General features: G+C 29.3%; 1 protein-coding gene across 1 annotated transcript; it reads right to left on the reverse strand.

Annotated features, from left to right (window-relative positions):
- Positions 1–1,784: 1,784 nt before the first annotated feature.
- Positions 1,785–7,477, reverse strand: LOC122268775 (uncharacterized). The gene is made up of 4 exons (XM_043039098.2): positions 7,425–7,477; positions 6,777–6,952; positions 4,069–4,213; positions 1,785–2,546 (listed from the first exon to the last, which is right to left on the reverse strand). The coding sequence occupies exons 1-4, from the start codon at positions 7,475–7,477 to the stop codon at positions 2,327–2,329; spliced, it is 594 nt and encodes a 197-aa protein (XP_042895032.2). The 3' UTR covers positions 1,785–2,326.
- Between the last annotated feature and the right edge of the window lie 3,995 nt (positions 7,478–11,472).

Below are 11,472 nucleotides of genomic sequence, written 5' to 3' on the forward strand. Positions count from 1 at the left end.
CATGTGATCGATTTCTAATTTTCTTGGAATCTTTTTTGTCATAAATTACAGCTCAATATGTCGCATAGAGAACAGATTGACCTTAAATGCAATTATCTCTTTTGTTAAACATTATATGTAAAGTAAATTTATTATACTTGCCTGGATTTTTGTAAAGAATTTATTTCAAAACAAATTTTTCAATTATAAAAATTGATCGAGTTTTATGAAATTCATTATAAAAGATCACAGTGCTTATTTTAATTAGCTTGGAAATTTGATGTGAAGAAAACTGGAAAATCATAATATTGACAACAAAAGAGTACTTAAACAGAGTTTTTAATTTGTCTATTTTGTGATACCGTTTGTTGGCAACATAAAAGAAGCAGAAGATGTATAAATTTTAAAACTAAGATAGACAAGTATGAACATGAAAGTGAAGCTTAAAATTTAGAGTTGTATTTAAGTACGGCCTTCATAGATAGCATTAATTTTTCTTAGTGTTATTTGTCAAATTACGAAGAAGGTTTGCTACTAGGAATTTTTAAAAAATTCTCGTAGCATTTCAATTTGAATGAAGTTTTGTGTCTAACGCTATTGATATGTGCATACAAGTTTTGGATCTTTTACCCAATATTATCGCGTAATAAAAATTATTTGTTGTCTGATACAATAATTTTTATTCCCTCTCCCCAAGACTAAAGATTGAGATTTGACCTGTTTGTCTGTAAAGAGAAAGCAAAGCGTGTGAGTAGTTATTTTACGTAACTTCTAATCAAACTTCAATATTTAAAAAAAAATGCATACTGAAAACATAACTATGAAATTTCCAAGACTTGACAACTTTGCTTTTAAATATAACAAGCATTTATGGAGAATCCTTGCGGCTACGGGAATCAACATCAATCCCAGAACATATACAAAACGTACAGCTACTATTTTACAATGTAGTGTTTTATCATTTTGGGCTGTTAATATATTTTATAGTACCTACGTAGCTGTTATTCTCATGACTAAGTACCCACAGTACGCAAGATCAGTGATTTGCAATTGGATTATAATAGGTATTTCAATTAGCTTGTGGATTATTATAAAAAGAAATCGGAGAAACATTTTAAAACACATTTTGAAATTGAACAAATTGAATTCAGATTTTTTCATTACACGTTACGACAAATCTCTTTGTGTAAACTCAGCAGTAATCATTACCTTGAGTTCTGTTCTAATTCATGCTTCTTTGATAGTTGTGCTTGGCTTGAAAGAAGCTAATACATTATTCGGTTACTATGTGAACTCGCGGATTTTGAGTTTTATTAATTTCATCAGTTACATCCAATACATTTTTTTTACGTTTTCTTTTCCTTGTTTAGTTAATATTTTACTGTGTTTATTATATTCTAATTGTAACTTTTTGATGACCGAGCAAGAAAAGAAACTGCGCAAAACAGAACTAGATATTTTTTTAATGAAGAATGTTAGTGAACTTCAAGTAATTCTTTTAACTGTTCGAGAGTTCAACAAAACATTCTCAACTCCCACATTTTTAATTTCTATTTTATTCTTTCTACATATGAGTTCTTACTTTTATAGAGTACTACTCTCAGCCCTTGAGGTGAATACTATTTTTATTGTCGATTTTATGTATATGATATTTTTTACCACCATTTCGATTGCATTTTTGTCTTTTATAGCGTCGGATGTCAGCAATAATCATCAACGATTAAAAAGAATAATTGAAAAAATTTACGAAAGTGAACTGAGAAAAACAGAAGCAAATATATATAAGATTGAAATATTCAAGTCCATCAAGAGAAAAAAGAGTTTACATATATCTGCTTGCAACATTCTTAATATAAATCGTGGTTACATCATGGTAGTATTTGGTGCTTTAACAACATATAGTTTGTTATTCATTAGTGTTAGTCCTAGTTTTGAATCGTACAATTGTCAAAGTAATGTCCCACAATAGAATCCTACAATTGTCAAAATATAAACTAACGCTAAACATCTGTTATCAACCTGTCACTTCAAAAATTGTCGTGTTTCACTCCTTACTTGTGGGCAAAAAGTTAGATACCTCTACTCTAATGAAATCTGCTCTGCATGAGGTAATTACAAGTATTACGTACCAGCGAGATTTCGCCTTGAAATTTTTTCTGGTTTCCAATTGAAAAACAGTTGAGACTTCCTCTTGATTTTCCTCATAGTGTTACTGGTACCATATAAACATTGCAAGCAAATTGCAAAAAAATTTATTGGTAAACATGTTTGTGGGCATTTTAATGTACCAAACGCAATTTACAATGAAGAAAAGTAGTATTTTATACTGTGATCATTTTCTTTTTCTTCATAAATCGAAAGCCCGTTGATAGATCCTTCGTCTACTTGATTCCAGGTTCAGTGAGAACAGATAGCTGTTTTGGAGTTGGAGAATTTGCTGAGGAGTACATGACGCGAGTTTTAAAAATTTGTTGCGGTGCACTTCTTCAACCACAAAGAATCCAGCTTCATCTCCACATCTAGTCGTAACATTTTCTGATATACATCCTAAGACAGTGGCTTCAAGTCTATAATTTTTAATGTAAAGAAAAGAACTGTCACTGTTGGTCATCACTTTTATATTCAATAATGCCATAACACGTTTGAATTTTATTTAAAATTATTCCATGAAACTAATTAATAATTATTGAGAATTAAAGAATTAAGGGAAATGTAGGTTTAAGTTCTGTTTTTACTGTATTGAATTAAAATCAGAAATAAATCTGTTGCGTGGTTTTAAAATGTTAAATACACTGCAAACCTTAAAAAATTTAATAGCATCTAAAATATGTAAAATGCTAAAATAATTACAGTTGTAGATTCTGAAGTATTTTAGGCTTAGGGCTTGAAAATTATTTTTTATGCTGCATGATCTCAGGTAATCTAAATAAAAAGATACGCGCCAAAATGTACGAGATCAGTGTTCTTAATTGCATTTAATTCATAAAGAATTATAGAATTTAAAGTGAGTTACAATTAAGATAATTTTGTCACTGACTTTATTTGTTCATGTATTTAATTTTTCATTATTTATTTATTCATATATTTTGCAATATATTTCCCAATGCTATGACTTTAAGAGTTTAGTATAATCAAAAAATTCTCTTTTAAAGAGCCTTTAAATGTATTAAATGCTAAGTTGCTGTACTTTTGGCGCGAAGAAACGGTACTTCTACAAAGTAGCTTTTCCCTTGAAGACTAGACACAATAAAGGCTGTAAGTATCACACAATCAGTAATTCTTCATAACGAGGAATTTCTCCCCTTCCTCGGTTTTAGAGATAAAAGGAAAAAAGTCAATTTTATCTTTTGTAGAGGAAAAAAAAATTAAACCAAAATTTTAGTCAAGTTAAGAATTATGGTATACGCATCTATTATGAAGCAATTTGTTTTATCCTCACACTGTTTTCAATATTTTGAGTGATTAAAATCAGATAAGAATGAGGTTAAATCCATGCATTTTCATTGGATAGATAAATCACATAATAAGACTCAGTTTAATCACATGAAAGTGAAAACTAAAACTAATTCCCAATAATTAAACGAAAAGTTTGCTTGTTTGTTTGTCAGCGTGTATCTCTCCCTCATAATTCCAGAACAGTTTGTTCTATCGCACTTCTTGTTCAAAAAACATAACTAATGAACCTCTACCTTTACACTTTTACATTTAAACAGGTGCAATATAAAGCAGCAGTTGTAACATGTATTTACTCTAAACATATTAATTTCACTATCAGCGTTTAGAGTCAGTTAATTGTCAACTTGTGGTCATAATTACTTTAGAAACATTCTTAGATGAATAAATTGCACACAAAAGTCCTGCCTCCTCCCATACACACACAAGCACAGACGTTGATAGTCCATTTATTACATTGTTTTATTAACGAATATGTAAGTGAAAACTCGAAAAAAATTGGTCAAAGTGAAGGCTGATTGTACAGTTTGAGTGAGTTATATGAGTGTCTAAAATTAATTGGACAATCTTTATCCCATCGCTCTTGAAAGGGTAAAAGAGAGAAAATAAGTAGAAATAAAGAAAGTTTACTCTTACAAGCATTTAAAATCACTTTTGTCACTGCCTCTAGATATACCGTCTTTGTATCTTTGGTACCACATGGCTGCTTGAAGACCACACATGTCCAGCAGTTCAGTGCCATTCAAGACGTCTTGCAGACATTGGTAGTTTTCGCTATAAACTTTAAAAGAAATTGAGAATGATTAGCAAGTATTCTCTAACAAAACAAGTAGTATTCAGTAGTTTGTTTGGGCTGGGAACGTTTTAAAATGATTTTTAACCATACTGAGGTTGTTTTAAATATAATAATGCTTTTAAAAAAAAAAAAAATTAATCGTCAATTAGTCGAGGTTGTTTTAAATATAACGTCAATTATATGAGGTTGTTTTAAATATAATAATGCTTTTTTTAAAAAAAAAATTTATCGTCAATTAGTCATTAATGCCTGACACGTAAATAGGTGAAGTCAAAAACTGTGTAAATGTTATAAATTGTTAGTTCTATCGACAATGGCATCAATATGATATGTTTCAATGATGTCAGTCTTCATTTCCGCCTAAGATTAAAAAAGTTTTTCTTTTCGAAAACACAAAATTACTGAGTATAACGTTTTCACATTTTCTTTGCGATTGAGGTTTTGAAAAAGAGTAGCAACACTTTCCAAACAAGAACAAAACTAAAAAACACATTAACAATTAAAAATTAAAAAAAAAATTAAAAAGTTTTCTATGTACTAATTGCTTTTAAAATTACGTTATTAGATCTAGCATAATACGTTTTTAAAATTTTTCTTTATTCCAATTCTAGTTTATATTTTTGTATTTAATTTTATGGAAATACTTCACAAAAGCAGAACTGCAAATAAAATAAACACGCGATTTTAGATATCTTTCTAAATACTAACTTGGAGGCGTGTTTCTTACATGATTGAGCTTATTTGACATATTAAAATAAAGATAAATAATTAAAGATATATAATTCGAGAATAAGCTATAAATTTTTAGAGAAACTCGTTCATGACTAAAATGAGCTGTCAGCCAGCAAGGATCTTTGATGCTACAACTGGTTCACCATTGGGATGCGTGCCGACTGAAATATACACTATGAATATTTTTAGTATGTACCAGGAGCTTGGAACTTGTTAAGTATATGGATTTTTCCATGTATCAATCGCCTTTTTACATTGGATATTTCTTGAAGTACAATGCTTTGAATCATTTAGACCAACAATTTATTTTATTGCCGAAATCAATAAATTTTTCAACTGCTGTAGCTTTTGTTACTAATTTTTAATAATTGCTAGTTTAATTGTATAAAGCATGCAATTATGATGTTTTATAAACTGATTCACCTAAATGAACACTTTTTCAATAGGTATAGAGCTTTTAATAGGTATAGAATATGAAGAATAGACACACATGGAATGTAATTTTGAATTTATTGTCTATTAAGAAGATTAGATTTCATAATTATCAATTTTCTTTTTCCAGTTTTCAATGAATTTTCTCTGCCACTATTTTCGTCGATATAATATTTGACTTTCATTTAACAGATGTAAATTTCGAAATATAGAAATGAATGTCGCTGAACATCAATTGTGTAATTATGAATTAGCAAAGAAATGGCATCGGTGCCTGGCTGAACCTCTTTTGCACTTTTCGTTAGATAGCAGTTTTGTTTTTATTTCTGAAGGGTTTCTTTTTATAAAAATTTAGACAAAAAAAAATTTGTCCCATATATCTAAATTTTTTTAACATAATTAGGACTCGCTCGGCCACGCGGTCGGCGTATTTTATATCATAATAGGGTACGAATTTACCATAATCTTTATGCAACCGAACCACGATAGCGCAGTTTATAAGGTATTCTTTTCAATTCGTTGAGAAGAACTGAGGTTCGATCCCTAGTGGCGGCTTTAAACTAGCCTAGCTTCAGATCAGTTGGTACCAGCTTTCCTGAGAGGTAAAAGCAGCCTGTGTGGAATGGGATACCTGCAATGTACGTAGTGTGAGTATCTATCCTGATTGACTGTAGAAACGAGGCATTTGTTTACGTTAGCAACTGTTCTTTCCATTCTATTTCGAGTAAGCCAAGTCTGATAAGTACTAACTCTCTTAAGTAACAAAGCCTAAATTCTTTAACAATGATTTCAATTCTACCACTATATATTTATACAGAGACTTAACACAGAGACAGGAACGAAGCCATGTAGAACATGAAAAAAATTATTATGCATCGAAGTTGCCAGGTACACAAAACAAAAATATATCGCGGTTACAATAAAACACATAAACAAATAATAAATGTATAAAGTTAAGTAAAAGAAGTAGACTAGAAAGAATTATATTTCAACAAATGCGATGTGCTATACAGCTCTGTATTTAATTAAAGTCAATTAACATTTTAAGTTATGTAGAGAAACTTAACTTTAATACTCTATACTGCTGATACGATTAGTCGGTGCTGACGTCATAGGTGGGTATTGGTCGTCTCTTTTTTCCTGGAGTGCAAGTACTCAATAATGATAAAATTGCCATAATCATACCGTTGGTTATGGGATTGGGGAACCTTAACCTTCGTAGCCCCCTGACCCTCAACGGGCTGTTGCAGAAATGATGATGACAAAGATGATAATATTCACAACTAAGCAACATGTTATGTTTGTGGGAAATTTCAACAACATTTATGTTCAAAAAGGTCCAAAATTTACCAGATGATTGTTAAAAAGAAATAATATACGTTACTTTTATATAAACGACTCGATGTATTGCACATATCCTCCAATAGGCTTTTCACTCCCATCAATATAATGGCTTCGTCAGCAATTATTGCACTGCCTGACGATACTTCAGATTCGACATCATGTCCCAGACATCTTCTAAACTCATCAAAAAAACAATCTAGAGCTTCTCGAGCAGAACTGAATAATTAAAAATTCTTAAATGAACAAACTTAAAGTGCCTCACTATAAAGTTAAAAATTACTTTTTTTAAATGTAAAAATGCATGGCGTTCGAAATACAGTGGTGATAACAGCGACACTATTCAAGAATATAAAAGTGTAATTCAGGAATTCTCTTTTCAAATGCTATAGGTTAAGTTTTTTCAGGGAAAAAGAGATTTTTATACTATTTTACTTTTCTTTGATATTTTTTATAGCTATAAAACTTTCAGTTAATTATAAGCTTTTTTTTAATATGTATTATTATGGATATTCTGAAGCTTATTATGCTATTATATTATAAGGGTTGGACACACGTGATTGCGAAAATATAATGACAGCAGGGTTACAAGAGAACGTAAGGGGAGTATACTACCTGTTGTGCATAACTGATAAAATATTTCATGTGCGAGTATTTGTAGCAAACGTAAACTTAGGGTCAACAAGGATACGTTCCAAATACAATAACGGTAGAGTATTTAATAGCAAAAGGTAAGCCATTCATATACTAGGTAATATACAGTGAAAAGACATGGCTAAAAAAATACGGTAATTAAAAAAAACAAAACAGAAACAAATTGCCAAAAGAAATACTTGCGGGCACATGGATAGCATATGTTCAGGAGTATGATATACATCTAAGACAGTGGTCGTGGGTTTTCCCGTTCCACATCTTTTAAAAATACAAATTCCATTCAGATCGGCAAAACCAACTAAAAAAATACATCTGCTTATTTCTAATTAGCTATATTATATATTTCCTATGACTTTTCATTTCAATGAAAAAAAGTTGTAGTATTTTATATATATATATATATATAGATAATATTCGGACCAAAAAATTTCTTCAAATTTAAAGTGTCTTCAAAATAATCTAAAATTTTTTTTGTATACTTCGTTAGCTACACCTATTGATATCTTATAGACGGCAGTGTAGTTTATTGACATTTGCTTGAGAAAAAAAAATAAAATAGAAATTTGTCAAATCTTGAATGCCAGGAAAATGACATATTACCTTAGAAGTTTAAAAAACAGTCATTTTAAGTTAATAGTAAGTAACTCAACTTAAGCCTTTATGTTAGATGGACCATAAATTGCTTAAATCAATTCTTTTTATCCACTGTAGAAAGAAACAAAAAAACTTTTGTTGCTGATATGTACAGAATAGAATTGTGTATAATAATCAATCATTAAATAAATAAATAACTTTGATTACATCCAAGCCTATTACAATCATACATTAACTTGGTATTAGGTTAATATTTGCTCTCCATCTTAACAGTATTAGCAGTTAAAAAGAATTGCTGGTAACACTTCAATGTCTGGCTTCGCCATTTTATAGCATATAACTTTACTTTAATTTAATATTTTGGCCGAAGACGTTTATATTCTGCAGAAAACTACAGTATTTCTTAAAATAACTCAGATAAATCTATGTAGTTTTTGTTATTAATGATTGAAAGAAACCAGGAAAATGACAGCATAAAAACCTACTCACCTTGAAAAATTTTTTGAAATAGATTTTGAGCCGGAAAATTGGTTCTTTATTCATGCAACAAGACATGTTCAGATAGGAGGTTATCTAATCAATCTATTAACATAAGATATTGATTCCTGGAGCTATCTATTTTGGTTATAAATCACTAAATAAAAGTAGCCAGGAAAATGACAGATTTTCATGGGACAAACAAATTATTGACAGAAAAAATTATTTTAAACGAAGTTTTAGTAAACAATACCCTCTGCGTATATTCTAGAAGTGCTTACATAGGATAAGATAAAAAAAAAATCAGATTTTGAAAAATGTATGGGAAGTTTTGAAGCTAGTTATTATTGGAAATATTGTTTGGGACATGTCAGGAAAATGACATTTTGATATTCAATTAAATTTTTTAAGTATACAAAACAGTCAATGCTAGTGCAAAGTCATTCTAAAATGCTAACAGCAATGCTATTTATTATTTTTTTTAAAGAAAAGTTCCTTTAGTGTTATAGTATTAGATCTAGGAGCAAGGGACAGTGAATTGTCATGTTTCGTGAGAATCACCCATATATATCATTTGAAACAATTAAAACAATAGCACTTATGATAAATAGCAGCTTGGTCTGTTGGCTCTAGTTTTTAGAACACGACCTATCAGCTGAATCATCGAGTCAAAATCGGTTTCCAGTTTTTTGAGATTTTGTACTAGAAGTTCGCATTTCGTTTATATCATTATCATAAAAAAATTATATAATGACCTCCCAAGATGAAAATTAGCACACATTTTTTTTTTTTGAAAAAAAAATCGTAACCTCAAAAGCTTCTAAGCATTAAGTATAATAAAATAAGCAACATGAAATATTGATATTACCAGCAAAATAGCTTCCAACAATGAACAAAACTTCCAACATCATAGTCACTGTAAAATCAACACAATGTATTCACCAAAAATAGAAGGAAATAAAAGTTTTTTAAGGTTTTATACTCGTTTATTTTTGCAGAAGTTTCCTCAAAGGAAGTTTAAATACTTAAATAACTAAAAGGGAAATCCGTGGATGAACATTAAAATTGATATTACTAAATGCATTCCATAACGAAATGGATTACGGGACAATAGCAATAAATAATTAAATATTTTTAACTAAAATATTGAGAACCATTATTCAATATTTGCCGCCTTCAATGACCAACTCTGTCGCTTTTCAAAATTATTTTTACAATTATAACGGAATAAGCTTACATCAAACTCTCGCGCATAAACTGTACACATGAATTATTTTTTTACTTTAGACAACACTATCGTCGTCGCACTTTTGATATGTTTGTTTTCGTACTTTTGATATGTTTGTTTTCACACTTTTGATATGTTTGTTTTCATACTTTTGATATGTTTGTTTTTGCACTTTTGATATGTTTGTTTTTGTACTTTTGATATGCTTGTTTTCACACTTTTGATCTGTTTGTTTTTGTACTTTTGATATGTTTGTTTTTGTACTTTTGATATGCTTGTTTTTGTACTTTTGATATGTTTGTTTTTGTACTTTTGATATGTTTGTTTTTGTACTTTTGATATGTTTGTTTTCACACTTTTGATATGTTTGTTTTTGTACTTTTGATATGTTTGTTTTCACACTTTTTATATGTTTGTTTTTGTACTTTTGATATGTTTGTTTTCACACTTTTGATATGTTTGTTTTTGTACCTTTGATATGCTTGTTTTCACACTTTTGATATGTTTGTTTTTGTACTTTTGATATGTTTGTTTTCACACTTTTGATATGTTTGTTTTTGTACTTTTGATATGTTTGTTTTCACACTTTTGATATGTTTGTTTTCACACTTTTGATATGTTGTAGATTTTAAAATATGCATGTACGTTTTTAAAATAAAGATAATTATATTTTAATTTTCAAATATTTGTGAAATGTTTTAAATAGTTCTATAATTTCTATCCACTTTCATTCTGCTAAGTTTAGTTCTAATTTAACTCAATATGCTCTTTGTGTTACGCAGACATTTGTTTAACAAACTAATTTAATTTCGAGAATAAGTATATATATATATATACATATAGATGTGTGTGCGTTCTAAATTAATGATTCTTACTTTATATTGCCTCGTAAATTTAGTTTATTGACTCTTATGTGTGTCTCAACTTTCAGTAATTATAAATTTTAGTGCTATTGAATAGAAAAAAAATGGTGGCAGCTGCTTTACACCAAGAAATGTAAAAGAAAACTTTTGGTGTTTTGTTGCGCTGAGAACCAATGGTGTTTCATTACACTATTTAGGTGAAAAATAGTTGCCACTATTTGTACTAAGATACATTACAATTTTTGACAGTATAGTTTATAACAATTAGAGTTTGGTAAATTAAGTTTTTATAAACATTAAAACAAATTACCAATTAAAATTTAAAGAATAAATTTAATTTAAACATAATTAAGAATTACAAATAACTACAGAAAGTTAAAAATGAAATTAAGATTATTGTAGAACCATGCATCACCGACCAGGCCACGAGGTAAACTGACAGTAGCGTCGGTTGTGTCGGTTGCTCGTAGAAAACTGGTTTCACATGAGTCACTGCAAGTTGAAGTGAAAGTACTTTTTTGCATCACCAAGTAAAGGTGAAATTATAGGAGCAGGGCACCGCCGCAAGAGCTTAATCACATAATATGTTTTTAATATCTTTGTATTTATTAAAATTTTTTTCGTTTTTTTTTTACCTTCCTAGAATCTGCCAAAGAATTCGCCAAAATTAAACAAACTTTTGTTGCAAAAATTTATTACGAATTAGTAAATTTGCATTTTTTAAATACTTTATTTCAAAAAGTTTCCTACAGTCATTTGTACTTCATTATTCAGTATGCTGAAGTATTTGTATAGATTTTCAGTATATCTTTTAAAGAAATACATAATTTAAATATAAACACTGAAATATAAAAATGAGTTTTTAAATCTAAACAAGGGACAGAGATAGCCCGCTTGGTAGGGGATTGGGCTCATGTACAAGG

This window comes from Parasteatoda tepidariorum, chromosome 1 (genome assembly GCF_043381705.1).
Source record: "Parasteatoda tepidariorum isolate YZ-2023 chromosome 1, CAS_Ptep_4.0, whole genome shotgun sequence".
Classification (NCBI taxonomy): domain Eukaryota; kingdom Metazoa; phylum Arthropoda; class Arachnida; order Araneae; family Theridiidae; genus Parasteatoda; species Parasteatoda tepidariorum.

Bases quoted from the DNA above. Each gene is read 5' to 3' on its own strand.
- LOC122268775 (XM_043039098.2), bottom strand. From the start codon at position 7,477: ATGAATGGCTTACCTTTTGCTATTAAATACTCTACCGTTATTGTATTT. The intron at 6,953-7,424 runs GTATCCTTGTTG...TTAATTATTCAG, and splicing joins ACCGTTATTGTATTTGGAAC to TTCTGCTCGAGAAGCTCTAG. The intron at 4,214-6,776 runs GTAACGTATATT...TTTCTTTTAAAG, and splicing joins ATCGAGTCGTTTATATAAAA to TTTATAGCGAAAACTACCAA.